Source organism: Schistocerca cancellata, chromosome 3 (genome assembly GCF_023864275.1).
Source record: "Schistocerca cancellata isolate TAMUIC-IGC-003103 chromosome 3, iqSchCanc2.1, whole genome shotgun sequence".
In the NCBI taxonomy this organism is placed as follows: Eukaryota; Metazoa; Arthropoda; class Insecta; order Orthoptera; family Acrididae; genus Schistocerca; species Schistocerca cancellata.
The window spans coordinates 622,473,292-622,494,450 of NC_064628.1; the positions used below are offsets into that span (position 1 = coordinate 622,473,292).

Genomic DNA, 21,159 nt, shown 5'->3' on the forward strand with positions numbered 1-21,159 from the left:
TTTCCTTCTCTAAGGATACAGCACTCAATGAAATTCATTTAAACTAATTTCTAGCTTTAAAAGCTAATCTAGCAACTGATGTCAGAAACTCACTTGCCTTAAGTTCCTATCCTCTGTGAAAATTCATTAACAGTGGTTTCATTTATAGTGACTGACTGTATTGGGGTATACTGTAGCTGATGTTTACATTTTGAAAGCTTGCCATATTACTAATGTGAGTTAGGAATGACCTGTCTATCTGAAGTATGCTTGAACTGTGATGTATCAAATGGTCAAGTTTAGTAATCAAACATATGATCATTACCTATATAATACATGAACATAAATTGAACTGTTTTGCCAGATATGTGTCGAGATAATGCACTAATGTTACTAATTTTGGACAATAAAATATGTGAAACAGTTGTCTGAGTAAGCTGCTTCTTATTAGAGTACAGCTGAGATGGAGTTTGTTTTGTGACCAAAAGCTTTCTGTGTCAGTGTCTACAAATCAAACTTTCTCAGTTTCTAACTACATGGTCACTGCTGTTGGTGGGAACAGTGAGAATTTTTTTTACACAAAAGGTAAGGAGAGTATCTACATAAAAAATAGATATAAGTGACAGTTATGTTAAAGTAGACATGTCCTGTACATATTGTTAAAATAATTAGCAAACCTGGCCCTTCAATTTTACACTTCGCTTTGTTTGAGCTGCGACTGACAAGTAAATTTCTTTCAATTTTTCCTGTCACTCCTAAAAGGCGGTGGGATGTAACTTAAGTTCAATTCTTTAGATGACCTAATATGCTGTATTAATGTTGGGGCAGTAACTTTCTGTAAATATGATTCCTCACCCCCCACACTTCTATTCACAATAGAAATGGAATGTAGTTTGACATCATTTTTCTATCTACAACATAGCATCAGAAAAGACTAACAATTAGCTTACAGAATTTCTTTGAATCAGTGCATGACAAGCAACAGTTATGTAAGTAACTAATTTCTTTTTTAGAGGCCTTTTGTGAACATAGTTTGGGTATAAATGTGTTTATACCACATTCATCCATTCATAACCACTATCTTACTTTTGATAAAACAATTTGAAAGACAGGCACTTCAAGAAGTTTGGTGATAACTAAGAGCAAAAATATGTTTGTTTACCACATCTGTGATCAACAAAAACAAAGCGAGGCTGAAATAAGTTTCTTCATGAAGAATTATGAATACTCAAGTCAATTTTTTATATGGCAGCCAAAACAAATTTGCTAATAGTAACATACTTTCATCTGTTAAAAATAGGAAGAAAAGAATGACAATAGAAACTTCTACAACAAGAAGTCTTTCTGCAAATTAGAGGCATGTGATTCTTTTCTCTCTTATCTAAATGAAAATATGAAAGCGAAATGAAAATTTTACATGTGCAGAATAATTTTGAAAGCACATGAATGAAACTGCCCACTAAGAGATGACATGAGTTGTTGAAGTCACAGAAACAACAAAGGCATAGAAATATGGTCACTTCTTACAAAAGTAGCTTCAAAAGCATCATTTCAGTGATACAAATCTGTGATCAGAACAGGCATAATGAATGGTTATGCCAGAAAACACGTCACTGGATGACTCTTTTCCTTTGGGATGATAGAAAATAACTAGGATCTCTGATGGACAAGGGAGGAAAATTTATTGGCAACATGTCAGATAATTAATGAAGGCTTCCTGTTTAATTGCAATTAACAATGTAAGCTTCTGAGATTGAATATTTTGGTGCTTACTGTCCATTAACAGTTGCTACTGTACAACATACAGAATCTGAGTGTTTTCCACGTATGCTTCATTCACCGTACCACGAAATCACATCTACAATTTCTTTTTTCTTTTACTGCTGAAAGAAGCATTTGGAGGAAGATATGTTTCAGATAAAGAATGGGTGAAAATATGGTTAGAGAGTAATTACAGCTGTGGACAAAACACCTTCCTCAAGCAGTATCTACCCAATTCCAAAGACTGTAATGTATAAATAACACATCATAAGGATTATTATATGAATGGGTAACAGTAAATTAGTTATGTATGTAATAAATTATTTGGTAACAGATATTTAAGGCTTTCATTTGAACCTCTGATTTGTAATATTCACTGCGAATTTCTTTCAGGATTGTGTTGGTTTCTCTGCAATATACATATCAGGTACTGCTGAAGATAATTTTATTTCATGGTATATGTAATAAAAACATATTTATAACTGAAACGTCTAGTACAGATACCAAATGATTTCTTGGAATCAAATATATTTAAATAATTCTTGGTCTCTTCTTTGTAAGCATAAAACTAACATTATTTTTAAAAATTCAAGTACTCTATTTTTCTGCACATTAGAACTCAGTAATCCACTTTTCAACTTAAATGTGCATCTTTATACTCAAGATACAGTCTTTACATGAACACTGAATACTTCTCTTCTGATACCTCATACAGTCAACGATTTGTCAAGAAAAAGTTTTAAACAGGATAAGGCCACATGAAAAACTAAACATGATAAGGCCACATGAAAAACTGCCAGTTAATACTAAGTCAATTTCCAGAAACTGTAAAAGTTTTGACTAGACCCTTCAATAACATAGTAGACTTCTGCCTTATAATAAAAGTGAAGTGGTGAAAGCAGACAGAAAATGCTTACTTCAAACTGTGTAACAGATCAACTCTATATTTTTGAGCTGTGGTTTCTTCAGTACTCTTTCTTTAGTAATCCATTCTTAGTCATAAAAAAGCAATGCCTACATTCACTTATTTTTCTCTTAAACTAATCACAGTTCCAACTATTAGAGAAAGTTTTATCATTTACTTCACTGTATTAATCATGGTAGTCTCTGTTCTGCTGATAATCCTGATCAATTCAGATTCAGCAGAACACTTGAAATAATAGAGAGCAAATATTAAAGTAGTATAACTTTCCCATTTTCTACTCCTGTAAACATCAAACTTCGTTAACTTAGAGCTTTTAATTATCTGAAAGAACCTACAACAGAGGGCAAGAAAAAGAGCAGAATAAATTACACAACTCCTGCTATTTGTGCACTTCAAGTTTTGGTGTAGAATAAATTCTAATCATACAACACTCCATATAAAATTGACCTAAATAAATATAATAAAATGTTTATTAGCTCCAAATATATTTCCAGAGCTCTACTAAGCACAGGATTGTCTGTGAAACCAGTAGTGCCATCTTCTGTTTTGCAGAGAAAGCACAGATGTTAGCTGTAAAATGAGAAGACTGCTGCTGTATTCTGTACAACAACTCGTCGTAGTCCAGGCCACACACGTTGCAGGGCTGCCTGCATCTTGTGCCACAACCACACTGGAAAGGAGCACGGATTGGACCGGTACACGATGCTGCAGTAGTGCTTCATGTAGTCAGTGCAACAACGTCAAGGACAAATATACAGCTTTAAAGATGGTTTCTTACATCTAGAGCCTTCAAACATATGATATCAATAATTAAAGAACATTTTACAACCATATATATCTGTGTGTGTGTGTGTGTGTGTGTGTGTGTGTGTGTGTGTGTGTGTGTGTTTTTCATACATCACTCAAGTCTTCCATCCAAAAGTATGTCCTGAAAATACATGTCTTCTATTTTACTCTAATTATGAAAACTAATATATTAAGGAAAAACCATTAACATAATTCAAAATTTGACAAGCTAAAACAACATGATTCCAACTTTGTTCTACAGAAAGCTACTTCAAAAGTGAAATACACTGCAGTGGATGAATATAGCAGCTGTTGATACAAAGAGAAATAATTGGTAGTCAACAGTACACAACAACATAAGAAAGGCCAGATTTTTGGCTCAAGCAGAAAAATAAGAGTAAACATGAAAAACTGAACCTAGAGATGGAGTGTGAAATTTAAGGCATTAATTGTGGACTTATATGCTGTATATTTATTTAGTAGTACATTTAGACCACATATCTTGAATAATGGTCTCCCAAAGTGTCTATACATGTACGAAATGCTGGCATTGTTACTCTGAACTGAGGCATTAGTGAAAACTGAGAAATCAATATGCAACAGTGAGATACTGAAGACACTTTACTGATCAGTAGAACCTGTTGGTTAGGCTTAGGAACAAAAGAGCATTCAAAATGAATGATTCAGTATTAAGTTTTTCTCTGGTCCAGTGTCTGGTTTTTGTGCAATGGCACATAACTATGAGGTGGCAAAAAGTAGTTATTAAAATGCCTAAAATGTCTTTCAATAATAAAATAATATTTCTTGTCATTTGTTTTCTGAAAACCAGCTTCTCAATTTATAAACAATATTTCGCCATCTATATTGTAGATGCCCATAGTATTAAATTGTGAACCCTGTTGCCCTCCCTTGAACATATAGGTCAGAGAAAATTCACTTGTGTTATCTTCTACAGCCAAACCTAGAACAAAAAGTTACATAATAACACGCCCTTTGTTGAAGTCATGCTTTGTTCTGTGACACTGGTGAGTGGCATGAGGAATTCAACTGAAGTTTCAGCATATTTCAATATTTTTTTCCCAAAGCAAATGTATGCAAATTATAAAACTACCCTGAAAAACCTCTTTCTCAGTCATACAAACTTGGCAAGGATCAAGACAGATGAGTATCATTCACAAATAGGTTACCCAAAGGGCTCTGAAGTAACAGTCTTGGCAGTTTATCTATTCCTCTGAAGAACTTCACCAATTAAATGCACTTTTGTGTTGGCAGTTTATCTATCCCTCTGAAAAACTTCACCAAATACAGTTTTTCTGTCAATAGTCCACTGCAATATCTGATAAATGTAAGTGGTTGTAGAAGGAAGGGAAGAAGAATATAATTTAATATCTCATTGATGATGAAGTCATCAGAGATAAATAACAAGCTCAAATTGGACAAGGATGGGAAAGGAAATCACTGTGTCCTTTTCATAGGAACCATTCTTGCCTTTGTCTTATCCAATTTAGTGAAACCATGGAGGGTTTAATATGTATGGCCACATGGGATAAGACAACCTGATCCTCCTGAACGTGAATCCAGTGCCTTAACCACTGTGTCATCTCACCTGCTACATGACCCTGCAGATTATCCCTCACACTGTACTCCAATAGCATCAAGGCACTATTTCAACACAAATATGAAGAGTTATTGACACTGTCTGCTGCATCATTTGTGCATAACAGCAGCAGTTTCACCATACTTCATTGAAACATACTTAAAATTCTATTCACAAGCAATGATTGTTTTCTCCTATTAAGACTAGCTGTATATTTGGTCAAAGTGCCAGAAGCAAATACTTGTATTTCGTTAATTAAAAATATCATTAGGTGAAGTCTGTAAGTGCTGTAAGGGACATCAGAATGCTGATACCACTTCAATAATCTGTTTTAAACATTTTAATCTTTGCTTGTTCCAATAAGTTTTTTTCTTTTCTTTTTTTTCCTATTTCTTCCCACAGAAAGTTAATTATCAACCCATTGTGACTTCAGGAGAGAGTGTCTCATAGATTTATTTCCCCATGTTTTGTAGTAATTTATCATTTTGTACTTAGCATGCTTACTTCATTTTCAACATCCTTCCTCTGCACCACATTTCAAATGCTTCTAGTTCCTTTTTATATATGTCCCCTCCTCACCAACCCCCCCCCCCCCACTTAAAAAAACAAACAAACATATTTCACTTCCATTTAAATTATAACAGCAAAGCTCTTTCACTGAAGAAATCTTTTCTGGACAACATCCATCTATTTTTACAGTATCACTTGCTTTGGCAACATTGTGTAAGTTTGATGTCTTTCGAATCTTCAGTTGTATCTTCCTAATTCTAATGGGTAGTCACAAGGAGCTCGTAAAGCAGTAGTACTCCTGATTTTGCAATCTAATTAACCACTGATATACAGACTACAAGTTTTGCCACTTAAATGCTAATATGCTAATTTTGTGTCAACTGAAGCAATTCTCTATAAGGCAAATTCAGTAATATAATTATTTCAGGGGTCTGATAAGCGATTATGTAGCACAGATACATGTAAAATATGGGTTCCTAGGTTAAATGGCACCAACAATCAAATTCTTATGCCATTCTCAATACAAATGTGCTTTACTGAGAAAACAGTGGAAATACTGTCTACATACAGAAGTGTTTCTTGTGAGGTGTGTCAAACTTCGTTTACAGTACGACTGCCAAAAACTAATTGCCTTGCTTAAATAAGTTATGAAAACCATAATAAATTTAAATCAGAGCCTAGGAATTTTGATAACTATTTAATGGGGTGGGCACCTAACTACCCAGCACATAGTACATGCAACAATACAGTAAATCTATTGCTGGCAAGAGTTACATTTTTTTACCATTAAAATTAATCAACTTTTCTTGATAATTGCTATATATTTGTGAATCAATTACTGTGCGGTCTACTAATATTAAATTTATTGAGGAAGAGCATAGTTAAATATAAGAATCAAGCAGAGAAGTCCCTAAATTTAGAAAAAATGGCCATGTGTAATTAAATTTTTACATATTTTATAATTTACACCCTGAAATTCATTGTCATGTCATGTGGTTTATCCTTAATTATGCAGCTTTTAATGTGGATTCTTAAAATTTTCAGCACAGATGATGCAGTTATAGCCTTGTACTTCACTGGTTTCCAAGAATTACAGGAAAGTTAAAGTAACTGATACAGAGACGACATCAAAACTGCACAAAACTACCATGTGCAAAACAGTTGTGTTGCAATGTAGTCTTGTCACTGTCCACAGTATATATTATATTTCATATCAGTACAGCAACTGATACAATGAGAGAGAGAGAGAGAGAGAGAGAGAGAGAGAGCGGGGCAGGGAGGGGGGCGGGGATTGTGTGTGTGTGTGTGTGTGTGTGTGTGTGTGTGTGTGTGTGTGTGTGTGTGTGGAGGAGGGGGGGGGGGGTAACTGAGATAGCCAACCACATGGCTTGGGGTATCATAACCAGACAAACTGAGATGAAGTGCCATTGGCAGACTGGACGTTGGTCAAACTGACAGACGGGAGAGGACAGAAAGTTTGGAAGCTGAGCTAAAATGTTCAACTTCTTGTTTACATACCTATTGACAGCTTGATACATCCTCCAGATGGTGATGGCTCTTTTGGGTACTAACGTACATGTTACTTGTTCTATACTAAATTAATTCATCATTTTGTAAGTTTCAAATATATATGTTCAAACATAATTTATTTATCTGAATTTGTTTTCTATTACTAACTCAAGCTATGCTATATCCTTCGACACACAATTTTTTGAGTAATTATTTTGGTGGTTGTTCCTTGATCTATGTAAACTAGCACATCTTCCAGCTGGGTCACAATATTTTTACATAACATACAGACACTCAATCTTTTCACTTGATTCAGCTGTAGATTAGCACACAATAGCCACAATTTTCATAACACAGTTTTATTCATACCATTTCACTGTTTCTTGTTTTATTTATGCAGTCTAAAGCAATTTCTTTTATTAACCATCCATGCATCAGTAAATTCTGTAAAATCTTTGGGTAATTTTTATTCCTAACTTATTGATTGTTACATCCAGAATAACAAAATATTTCTTAGAACCATAACAAATTTTTAGGAAGGGATAGTTTTTGTAAAATTTTGTCACTCAACCATCTTGCTCAAAATTTACTCACATTTCCAGTACACAAAGCACCGATCACTTTGCTCTGTATGTGTTTTGTGCATCTGATTAGTTACAGCTTGTTTTTAACCAATTTTTTTCCTATTTAAAGTTGTTCAATTGTATTCTTTATTGTTTTACAACTTTCAAGGGGACATCTCCATCTTGCATTTTCTTGTCTTAATTGTTTCTAGCCACTACAGTCTTCCTCTGAAGTGAACTGTACCAAATGTTGCTGCACTAAGGAAAATTCATGACCTGACAGCAGGTCTTAATAATTTTTGAACCCAAATTATGTGACTTCACTGCTTTTTCTAGTTACAAATGTGTATGCATTGCCCTAGTATTATTTGCTTGAGCAGATAACTGCCTGCCTATTCTGAACACAATTTCTTTATATTAATCTCATGCCCATTCTTCTGACACCATTGGAAAAATCATTATACTGCCTGGCAAGAGTACAATTCCACAGGCCACTTCTGTTTGTTCATGGTACGAAGTGTGCCACTGCCCCAATGAACATACTGAAAGCAGATGATAAATTAGAAGATAGGGATAAACATTCACTTTATGGCCAATATTTTTTCTCCTACTTGAGATACATGTTCAATTTTCACATTGAGTGTAACTTGTTTATTTCTCTCATTTACTTTAGTAAGATTTTTCTGAATTTCGAAAACAGCATATTCTAATTTTTGAACACATTTTTATGAAATGGTCTTTACTTTACTTTTAATGAAACTGGCCCCCTGTAATTGTTCTACAACTGTTTCTCTAAACAACACATAATTAGAACTTCAGGCATTGTACATCTTCTTCTAAACACCGCCTTTCATTGAATAATTTTTATTTTATTTCTTTTTTTCTTGAAGTTTCCTTGTCTAATTAATAATATAATTTCACTTTCTTTTTCCTTTAACTGCTTCTTCAGTTCCCATTTCTTCCTTATTAAACATATTTCATGCACCTTACATCTGGCTGAAATATATATGTTTTTATCTGCTATCTCATTTTAAAATGCTGTCTGTTTCTTCCACTTCACTCGTTTCTGCAGTTTTTTTTATTGTCTCTCTCACTAATCCTGTTTTATATGCCCAATCTCTCTCCCAAAGTTGCTTTTGACGTTCAGCAGATTTGTAACATACCGGAAACTCAGTGTGACTAACACTAACAGATGCTACTTGCAAATCATTTATCTTTATCTTATTTACTTAAGTAGAAACTTGATGATGAGCCATAACAAAAATATATTTCCGCTTTGGTATTATGTGACTTCATTCTTATATAAATAATTTTACCTCTGCATCATTTATTTTCTTTTAAGAAAAAAAGTATTTCTTTTCACCTACGTGTTTCACATCACTGTTTGCATAAGAGAACATTCTGATTTCTGTAGGCTCAGCTCAGTAATTCTCATGACACACTTTAGTGAAACTGTATGGTCACAGATGTTTATTATTTGGTATAAGAATTGCAATGGATCTTTCCATGCAAAGCAGCAAGTATGTTCTTATTAAACCTCTACAACAAATTACTATCTAGTTCTTTCAGTTTGTTGATTGCAACTGCTAGCAGATTCCTAAATTCAACCTCAATCTATGTTGCAGCATTTTATGTGCTTTTGAAGACAATCATGATCTTCCCTACACTAATTGGTGCAAAAATTAATTTTTCTTCAGTTAATGTTTTCCACTTATATGTATTAAGATGAAACTACAAGGGTGGTTTGAAAAGTTTTTGGAATCACCACGAGAGGTCAGCACTAGCGCAATGTTCACGTGATATTCATTGGACTGTTGCCTGTAAACATGTGCCATGTCAGTGGTCTTGAAAGAGAGCTGTGGCAGTGACATGGCTCTGATGTTGTTCCCCCATAGTGATTTGCGAGGATGGAAAAAAAATCGAGATTCGAGCAGTGATTAGGTACTTCGTAAAAAAAAAAGGTATGAAAGCAAAGGAAATTCATGCTGATATCCAGAATACACTGGGGGACTCTGCTCCTTCATATTCAACTGTAACCAAGTGGACAAATGAATTTAAATTTGGTCAGTAGAGCTTAGATGATGATCCACACTGTGGTTGGCCATGATCCGTGCAGTGGTCAGCTAAGATGTGTCACTACTCCAGAAATCATTGGAAAAGTGCACAAAATGGTCATGGAGGATCGCCGATTGAAAATGCGTGAAATTGCTCATGCTTGCCAGATGTCATCTGATAGGGTATATCACATTTTAACCGAAGAATTATAAATGAAAATATTATCTGCAAGATAGGTGCCGTGACTCTTAATGCTGGATCAAAAATGCATATGCCGTAGCCATGGCAAAATTACACGAACTAAGGTATGAATTGTTGCCACACCCACCTTACTCACCTGATATGGCTCCGTCAGACTTCCATCTCTTCCCAAAACAGTAAATTTTTCTTGGTGGACAAAGATTCACTTCAAACAAGAACTGATAGCTGGAGTTGACAACTACTTTGCAGGCCTGGAGGAAACTCATTTTCGAGATGGGATCAAAGCACTGGAATATTGTTGGACCAAGACATATGGGGCCTACATTGAAAAATAAAAAAAAAGTTTCAGTGATGTAAGTACTTTTTTTCTATTCTGCTCCGAGAACTTTTCAAACCACCCTCGTATGCTACAGTGCCAAAAATTGATAAGCAATTAGCCAACGGTTGTAACATTCTCATCAGTTACCACCAAAACATTTATTAATGAGACCCTATCCTATTAGCTATATATACGCTTAAATACATTATTACTATAAAAATATGAAAGTAACCTAAGACACAAAAGTGCAAAGACAGTTGCAAATGAAGGAAGACAGACAAAAAAAGTGCACAATAAATTACATGAATTGGAAGGCAGTATGCCATAATGAGTGTCACTCTCTTTCAGAAATGTGCCTTTATGTAATTTTTTTACTGGACATTCTGAAATAATTTGAGGTTTACTGATTGTCAGTAACAAGCATTGTTTAAATGCAATTTTTACCTTAAGGAACTTGTCACAGCTTCTAGAGGACAGAGCAATACCAGTTATGAGAAAATGTAAAAAATGGGAAGCAATGCACTCCTTCTGTAACAGAGAATTTACACCCTTGAGTAATTGAATTAGAGACTGCTGTTGCATTAAATAAAGAGGGCTCCTATTTATGCAGGGAATGGAAGAGCTCTGTGTGTCATGTGATTAGGATACAGTCAGACCATCTACTGGTTGACAGAAGACATTCAAATATAGGATTTTGGAAGTGTGGCAACTCAAGAGAAATTTCACCAATGTGCTACGATGTGGTGGCCTATAGACCTTAAAAAGATAGTAATTGCAACTAAATTGAATATAGTAATTTTACATACACAGGGTGAACATTAATAAAACCAACACACTGCAGGGGTGGATTCATGACTGGAAATGGAGGAAAAAGAACATGTGTCCAGAAATGCATCTTTGGCATGATAGATTACGCTGACAAATGACCATGTGCCATGTGTTCTTCATGTGTTGCACATTTGTGTGATTAACGCAGCTTACGGTGAGCACCAGAATGGTCCGGTATTCATGTCAAGAACAAACCAAGATGGTGTTTGTGTATGGCCAAGCACACGGAAACAGTTGAGAGGCAGCACGGCTGTACCAAAACAGGTAACCTCCGAGACACCAACCACATTGCACAACATTTCAAGCCCGTTTTGGGCATCTGTGTGATCTTGGGTCCTTTCAGACAGATGAATGTGCAAGAAGGAGGCGGACTGTGCATACACCAGATCTGGAGGACTTCGTTTAACAGGATATTGAGATGACCCTAGTGCAAGCTCCAGGCAAGTGGCCCCCTAATATGGTGTAAGCTGAAGTACGATTATGTGTATCCTGTATGACAATTGCTACCATCACTACCACCTGTAACACACAAGGAACACAAGGCACATGGTCAGAGGAACTGTCATTCTTCAGCGCCATCTACTGTGGTAATGATAAATTTCCAGACACATGTTCATAAAACCTTTTCCACTCCCTTTCCAGTCAGGAATCTGTCCCTGCAATTTGTCAGTTTTATTATTGTTCACTCTATATAAACTGAAGTGTTTAAATATATTAAAATTTCATAATGAGTCATTGAACATTGCGAGTAATAAAATAAAATTAAAAAAAAAAAAAAAGGTAGAACCAGCGGGAATCAAACTCCATCAAACGAGCTATCAATCCACGTCCTTAACCCCTTAGCTACTGAGCCATTCTGCCTGCTGTTCAAAATTTCCTCATACTCTATGCATAAATATTTAGAGAATGTAATACATTTTCCTATTGCCCATTCATGGAAAATATTTTAGGAACTTGAAAGGGGCATCTATTTGCTTCTGTTCACATAGTTTGAGCCAAATCGGTCAGCCTTGTCCCGCACCCTTATGTTGTTAGATTTACATATGGAGAAGATCGACCTAACTTTCTCCTCCTATGATCTACTGAGAAAGAGCCTCTTTAGCAGATCATCTACAGACAATACTTTAATACTAAAGGAAGATGGCATTTCCTATTTTTGCTGGTTTAAGTTTATTTGTTCACAGCTATTTTCAGCCATTCTGAAGTCATTTTGTGGTTCTGCAACAGAAAACTATGCCTTACAAAATGAAACATCAAGCGGTGCCAGAACACACACATAAAAGACTGTTGTCATTGGCAAACTTTCGGAGCCAGTGGCTCCTTCTTCAGGCAGAAACGTTGAAGGAAAAGGAAGAAGCATGAAGGAAAAGGACTGGAGAGGTCTAGGAAAAGGGGTAGATTTTGGGAAAGTCACCCAGAACCGCAGGTCAGGGGAGACTTACCGTACGGGATGTGGAGGAAAGACTTATTGTTGGGGACTGCAGCAGATGAGATTTGAAAACCTGAGTCCCCAACAATCAGTCTTTCCTTCTCACTCCTTACAGTAAGTCTCCCCTGATGCATGGTTATGAGTGACTGTCCCAAAAATGTACCACTTTCCCTAACCTCTCCACTCCTTTTCCTTCATCCTTCTGCCTGAAAAAGGAGCCACTGACTCCGAACGCTTGCCAATCACAACAGTCTTTTATGTGTGTGTTCTGCTGCCACTTGGTGAGTAGATTTTTTACCTACCCAATTAAATAATTTGGATATAATAGAGGGAAACATTCCACGTGGGAAAATTAAATAATTTGATCAATAACTGATTGTTTTCATTGATATAATGAAACATTAGCGTCTTTAAATTTTTTCATGGAGGGAGTGCTACAAAACATGTTTTTGTCCACTTTATTTGGATACCAGCCTGCATTTGAAGAGAAATGGTGTAGTTTTACTGCGATTTTGGCAAACATTTGAAGGGAGTCAATGTAATTTTAGTGTGATTTGTGGTTCGCATTCAAAGAGAGAGAAATGGCGTAATTTTATTGTGATATTTATAGTGTGCTGTAGCACATTAGTAAATGGTAACTGACCGCCACTGATAAATACAATTGACTGTAAGCACATCATGGACACTTGTTGCATGAGCAATACCATCTTGAAAGTTATGCAGGCACTGGGCTATGTAATACCACCATGCTAGGGTGCACTGTAAGTATCTACATTTGTGAAAAACCAACACTGCTAAAGACAACTACCATTAGTAATATCATGCTGACAGGAATCACCACCAGTTATCACAGATTGTAACAGCTAGTATATGGGTCATGGTGCAGTAACTCATTTGAACATTCAATACTGAACAATTCATGAGCTGTCACAACATCCAGAATTATCTCCTCACTGTAAAGCCACTGCCTAATGTGTGTACCTCTGCTTCGCTCACAACACAGACCATAGTGATTTGCAAGGACACATGACCGTTACTATCAGATGTTCAAAGCATGGAAAATATCACTTGAACTGATGAGTTCCAGCACATGAAGGTACATTCCAATGAAAGAATACAAGTATGTCAAAAACTATACGTGAGATGCATTCCACTTGTCAACAATGCAACATTCTCCAGGGTGGGGAAGTAATCTCACATGGGGTGCACTCGCACAGCTTAAAATGGAATCCCTGATATGCCTGCCATCATCTCTCACTGAAGAATGAGACAGCAACCTACTGTCTGATCCTTTTGTTCACTTACAGCACTCTTCAAGAGACTGTATCTTCAGCAAACCCAAGGAACCACTGAACCCAAATTGTGCCACTCCATGGGAGTGTGGTTGCTTGTAAGATGCCCCCTCCAGGTTACTTGAACATATGCCCTGTTGAACTTTGGGTGTAGTCCAGCAATCATGGATCGGGACTGCTTGCCAACATATTCAGTGTCTCCTAGTCCATGCCATGTTCTGTCACTGCTGTCATCATATCAAAAAGTGATGCTACATGCTACTAGGTACATTAAGTCAATTGCTTATGAGTTTACTACAATGCATTTCTACGACAGTGCATACTTGTAATGACTGGCCTGCTGAAATAATAACATACTATTTGAAATTTCAGTCAGTCCATATACGAGACAAGAGTGTTGGCATTAAATTTAGTATTTTTAAAATTATGATGACTTTGAATGCCATTCATTACTGAAAAGTTTCTACACATGAGAGAGTAGAATTCTTCCTGATGTTGCTTATTTATCTGAGACAAAGGTATGTAATGAAGAAAGCACAAATGTCTCTATGTGCACAATGGCAGAGAAGAGTTGGACCACACCAAAACCAAAACAGTTTGTGAAAGAATTTGAGAGCTGAAAGAAATGTATTGAAAGTTACAAAAAGAGCTATATATGACAAAAACAACTGCAATGAACTCAAATTGGTTCATAATATCTTTGGATGTATAGTGCCGCATTATATAATAATGCGGCATTTCCAACTGGGCACATAGTGTATCACTTCTAAGTCAATGATGTCTCATGAGCAGACATATATATCAACAGGAGCATAATCTATCAGGTTAATGCCACCAAAATCTCACTGAAATTTATTCTATGGGACAGAACTTGAGAGCATATAATGCTTCATAGGCTGAACAATGAAAATCAAAGATCAGAAAGCAGGAAATGCCACATAGTATGCTCACTCTTATCATGCTGCAGCTAGATACCATCTGAGGAAAAAATCAATGTGATGAGGATAAGATATGCAATAACAAAAGAATACTAGTGATATAAAAGAGAAAATGATGGGAATTGGCAACTGAAGTGAAGATCAAAGAAAAATAAACAGTTTTATAAACATAAAATATCTTTAATTATTCAGGTACAACAGTATAATTACAAAATACCTTCTCAAACTCAAAAAGCTGTACACATTTGGAAAAGGATATTATATGCCCCATGGTGGATGGCCTCCATTAATATATAGTACATATGTAAAGCCATCTTTGCACTTTCCCTTTATGGAATAATAATATGGTAGAAAAGAATGTAACCTGAAAAATAATATGAAACACTGTGATACAATCTTCTTTTATCATGAAAAGCATACAGGTTTCTTTTAAAACAAAACACAAAGAGAACAGAATACAGCTTATGGCATCACATTACAACAAAATTTAAAGAATCAAGAACATTGCTCTGAGAAATGGAACTATTATTTTTTTCTTTAAATTTTATCACCATTACATGTGCCTTCTGTAATAGTTTTTCCAAAACCAAATTATATAGATTATGAAGGTGCTTTTTCAAAATTCAAATAGGCGCACAACTGAAGTTAGCGTCATAATGTGCCACCTTCAATAATCTTTTAATAACGTCCTTCTTGAAAAAAAAAAAAAAACAACCTCTCTAAATTTTCTTGCACAGTGATCTCTCATTGCATGTGTGCCTTGCAAATGATGGGATGCTCACCGGTTGAAATATCGGGAGTTGTTGAATATGTCATCTGGCTGCATTTCTCTATGCTGCTTGTACATTTTATAAGCCAGGAGAAACTTTAGTTTCATACCTCTAAAGCTAATTATGAAAGTAGCTCATTTTTCTGCATTCAATCGAATGAGCATAAACTAACAGATAGAGCATTCTTAGCAACTAAACTTTTTATGCTACATTGTTAGCAACATCATTGTCACATACAGATGTATCTTATTACTGCAACTAGCTGAGAGCCCTGCTGTTGCCCAGGTATATTTTGATAGCTGAGCCTGAAACTTTGAATGTGTGGAATTTATTTTTGATTTATAAAGCTTCTTTGTATACTATGTTTGATGTAGTATGATTGGGGACATGAACTAAGAGCTTCTTTGCTTCACTAATGAGAGAGAGAGAGAGCCACAAAGAGCTGGCCATGCAAAAGGAGACTGAGCTAAGATCCACGCCAGCAACACACACTGTCTGGCCTTGTGCTTTGTTTATGGTCACGGTATAACATAAGCTCAATGGGAATTTTACATGTTTAAAGCGAAATGGTAAACTGTTATGAATAAGAAGGATTCGGGATATAAAAACTCACTTGCCTGTGCCACTTCACATTAAAATTTTTTGCTTCTATGATGCTACAGTGGAGGCAAGTAACTTCGAGCCTCTGTGATTGCAGTATTTTGAAGAGTGAGATAATGTAAGATGGTCTCAATCAGAGTTATATGGCACCTCGCTTTCAGAAGAAGTCTCCAAAAAGTGAGTTAGAGCCTGATATAAGTTTTGTCTCATGATCTTCATTGGATTCTTGAGACCGCATAGTCCTGAAGTCTTTTAGCTGTTTACCGAGCGAGGTGGCGCAGTGGTTAGCACACTGGACTTGCATTCGGGAGGATGACGGTTCAATTCCACGTCCGGCCATCCTGATTTAGGTTTTCTATGATTTCCCTTAATCGCTCCAGGCAAATGCCAGGATGGTTCCTTTGAAAGGGCACGGCCGACTTCCTTCCCCATCCTTCCCTAATCTGATGAGACCGATGACCTCGCTGTTTGGTCTCTTCCCCCAAACAACCCAACCCTCTTATAGCTGTTCTGATGTATTCGGAAAGACTCAACCATTTCTAGAAATTTTAATTCAGAAACAAAACTAAATCAAAATATAATGAGTAGATACTCATATTACAAAGAAATTTAACAAATTCATATTTTCCTAGCGTAGAATATAAATAAAATTATTCCAGAATAAGGATAATTTGCTGAATAATCAACTGATCAGTAAAAATCAAGTCGATTACAATTCAATGTTCTCGGTTTTTACAATGCTAGTACAATGATATGCATTGTTTTCTGTTTTAGTTGGTTTCACACACAGGATTACTTTTATTTATTTATTCATTCATCCAAAAAATATTTTGAGATTGTGGGACACAAACACAAAACAAAACAGTAGCACAATACAGTAAAAATGCAGTATTATTTCAGTAGAGCCTTATCCACAAAAGAGCTTGCACTACTTGCAGTAGGTGCACTGTCTTGTCTCAAGTCTCTTGTATCTCAAATGTTCCAAACATACTGCTACTTAATGGAAGCAATGATCTAATACAAATGCCCTGAAGGTTTTACAAAAAAGTGTGAATGATTATATAATTTTTCCCTTATGTGGAAGACTATTGCAAATTTGTATACCACTGTTTATTGTGGAAGTTTTGTAGGATGATGTCATTACTGACTAGCTATGAAGCTTTTCCTTTTGCTTTGTGTTATGTTCATGGATATTAAAATTTTCATTGACGTCTTTCAAGTTCTTTCTAACATACTTCATTTATGCCTTTTAAGTTCTTTCTAACATTCTTACAGATGTCTAGTAGTACATACAGGGAAGTGGGAGGGGTGATAACTTTTGAAAGAGGGGTTTGCAAGAATCTGTTTGTCGAGCTTGCTGCATTGCTCTTACAATTCTTTTCTGGGTTAGCAAATGAGTGAACTAGGTGGTGTATTACCCCAGAATATAATTCCATACAGTAAGATGCTATGGAATTGAGCAAAGTAGGCAATTCAGACAGTGCCAAAACTTGCTTTAACAGAGGATAAATGTTGATTATAACATATTTTATTTAATGTTCCATTTATTTTGTTTATATGTGTATTCCATTTGAAGTTACTTTGAAGCCATATGCCAAAAAACTTAGTTTTTCTGAGAAGATGAAATGTTGTTGGAGTTTATTGCCACACTGATGTTGCATGCATCATCTTTTAAACACAAATTTAGGAATGTTGTTTTTTGGTGTTTATCAGTACTTTACTCCCTCCAAACCATCTATTTAGCTTTGCTGTAGTTTTATTTTCAGCTGCTTGTAGCTGACTTGAGGTGTTTCTTGTAATAAGGAGGCTTGAGTCATCAGCGAAAAAAGTATTTGTTTGTGACTCAATGTTTAGGTCTAAATTAAATTGTTTATATAGAGGAGAAAAAGGTTTGGCCCATGAATGGATCCCTGAGGGGCTCCTTTTCTTCCAGTTTCTGCATCTGAGAAACATATTCTAGTATTTTACTTTAGTTCACATTTTATTTTTATTTTCTGTTTTCTGTTTGTCAAGTACAATGTGAACCATTTTAGTGCAATGCCTTTAATGGCATATGCTTAGAGTTTTACTTACGTGTAAACAAATTGCAGTGCCACTTTGTTTTTTTTTCCCCACTGTTTGCAGGGCATCATGTATAAAATTATAGATGGCACTAGTTGTTGATTTATTTTCTCTAATTTTTAAACAGTCTGGAAATGTGCCTGACAGTAAAGATGAATTGACTATATATCTGCAAGAGGCAGTGAAATGTTCACAATATGACACAATCAGGAATACCATCAATTCCTGATGATATTTTCTTAAGAGTTGATGCAACATGGATGATTTCATCTAGAGTCATTCCAGAAATATAGATTGAAAAGGAACATGACTGCACTTTGTTTTTCTATTTCTATTCTAGGTACTGTTTTGACACTGACTGTTAAATTATTTGTGATATCTGCACAGTAACACCCGAAAAGATGTGTGATGTGTTGGGGATCAGTTATTCTCTTCTTCTTCTCATGGTTCAGGGTGATATTCTCCATTTTAGGGGACACTTTATTTGCTTCCTTCTTTATTACTTTCCACATTGCTTGGTTTTTATTTGATGACTCTGTTATGAACTTATCATTGGCCATTCTTTTTGCCTAGCATATCACTCTTTTGTAAATTTGAAGGTATTTCTGAATGTGGTTGTTCAGAAGTGGGAGTATGTTATTGTTTTTCCAGTATCTGAGTAATTCTCTTTTCCTCGCACTTAAGATTTTGATACCTGTTGTTATCAATCTCTTAGCTTTTGGAGTTGTGCCTCTTATTACTTGTGTTTTGAGAGGGAATGCAATTTCAGAGTAATCACTGAAGATACTAGAGAATTTCTTGAACCTTTTGTTGGTGTCATCTATTTGGGAAACTCCCTCCTGCCTTTCTCCTGATAATATTGGACTGAATGTTTCTATATTATGTGTACTGAAACTTCTTGCTGTTGCAGTCCTTTTGTAGCTCTGGGTGGGGAGCAAGTAGCTTTGGAGGGTGACAACTTGATCTTTATGGTCACTAAGGCTTCTACTTACAAATTTTGCACAACAGTCTGTATTCACAAACATCTGGTCCAGGGCATTGGCAGTAGTTTTTGTAATTCTTGTTGGTGTTGTTATAGTCAGTTTTAAGGTGAAAGTATTTATGAGGCTGAGCAGTAGATTTTTTCATTTGTTGCTTCCAAGAAAATCAGTTTTGAAGTCCCCACAAAGCACATTGATTTTCTGTCTAGATGGAGTCTGTTTAGTACTTATTCAAGATTTATTTGGGAATGAGTTAAAATTTCCATTTGGGGAGCGATAAATACACGCTATAACTGTATTTGTATCACAGACTTCAATGAGTACCAGGTTAAAGTCTCTTTCTGTACGGAGATTCTGATACTTATTAATGGATTTATATTTTAGACATTGATTGATGAACATCACAGTATCTCCATTTTTATAACTGTATCTACAGAAATAATTTGGGAGTGATTACCCTGGCATAGAGAAAAAGACAATTTGATCAATATTTAGCCAGTGTTCTGTAATGTGCAGAACAGTGATAAAGTGGAGTTCCGTATTTAGTAAAATCTCTACATCTAAAATTTTGTTTGCTATTGACTGAATATTTTGATGGCAAACAGAAAGAACTTTATTACTACAATTTATCTTATTACTAGTACTGATTTTTACACTAACATTAGATTTTGCTGAGGGCATTTTTATTACACCTCTAACCTCCTCATTGCTTGATATAGATTTTTCCACATAAATCATCTGTATAGGAGCCTGTAGTCTTTAACATTACTGTTTTGGTATATTGAGAAGTTAGGGGGAGGACTGCTACGGGATTTTTAAGGGCTTTATTTTATTGTAAGTACCTTATTTTTTTACATATATATTTCAACATTCCATTAGAACCACTGATAGCCTTGGGAGAGCCAGCCCTGACAAAATTCTACCATCTGGTGAGCAAGATGTATGGTACAGGCAAAATACCCTTAGACTTCAAGAAGAATATAATAATTCCAATCCCAAAGAAAGCAGGAAGCAGGTGTTGACAGATGTGAAAATTAGTGAACTATCAGTTTAATAAGTCACACTGCAAAATACTAACACAAATTCTTTACAGACAAATGGAAAAACTGGTAGAAGCCGACCTCGGGGAAGATCAGTTTGGACTCCGTAGAAATATTGGAACATGTGAGGCAATATTGACCCTACGACTTATCTTAGAAGACAGATTAAGGAAAGGCAAACCTATGTTTCTAGCATTTGTAGACTTAGAGAAAGCTTTTGACAATGTTGACTGGAATACTCTCTCTCAAATTCTGAGGTGGCAGGTGTAAAATACAGGGGAAAGGCTATTTGCAATTTGTACAGAAACCAGATGGCAGTTATAAGAGTCGAGGGGCATGAATGGGAAGCAGTGGTTGGAAAGGGAGTGAGACAGGGTTGTAGCTTATCTCCGATGTTATTCAATTTTTATACTGAGCAAGCAGTAAAGGAAACAAAAGATAAATTCAGAGTAGGAATTAAAATCCATGGAGAAGAAATAAAAACTTTGAGGTTTGCCAATGACACTAATACTGTCAGAGACAGCAATGGACCTGGAAGAACAGTTGAACGGAATGGACAGTGTCTTGAATGGAGGATATAAGATGGACGTCATCAAAAGCAAAATGAGGGTAATGGAATGCAGTCGAATTAAATCAGGTGATGCTGAGGGAATTAGATTAGGAAATGAGACGCCGAAAGTAGTAGATGAGTTTTGCTATTTGGGGAGCAAAATAACTCATGATGGTCAAAGTAGAGAGGATATAAAATTTGTTAACATTGAGTATAGATTTAAATGTCAGGAAGTTGTTTCTGAAGTATTTGTGTGGAATGTAGCCATGTATGCAAGTGAAACATGGACGATAAATAGTTTGAACAAGAAGAGAATAGAAGCTCTCGAAATGTAGTGCTACAGAAGAATGCTGAAGATTAGATGAGTAGATCACATAACTAATGAGGAGGTATTGAATAGAATTACGGCACAACTTGACTAGAGGAAGGGATCATTTGATAGGACATGTTCTGAGGCATCAAGGGA

The 21,159-nt window shown here is 35.7% G+C and overlaps 1 protein-coding gene across 2 annotated transcripts in view; it reads right to left on the reverse strand.

The window, feature by feature from the left end:
* Positions 1-1,982: 1,982 nt before the first annotated feature.
* Positions 1,983-21,159, reverse strand: part of LOC126175535 (N-alpha-acetyltransferase 60) — a 92,386-nt gene continuing 73,209 nt past the window's right edge. Inside the window, exons 5-6 of one of the 2 annotated variants that reach the window (XM_049922368.1) lie at positions 14,952-15,056; positions 1,983-3,394 (exon numbers count right to left, since the gene is read on the reverse strand). In XM_049922368.1, the coding sequence (XP_049778325.1) occupies positions 3,232-3,394; positions 14,952-15,056 (268 nt within the window). In that variant the 3' untranslated portion in view covers positions 1,983-3,231. The remainder of the gene's footprint in view (positions 3,395-14,951; positions 15,057-21,159) is intronic. The other variant, XM_049922367.1, reaches the window with a different exon arrangement.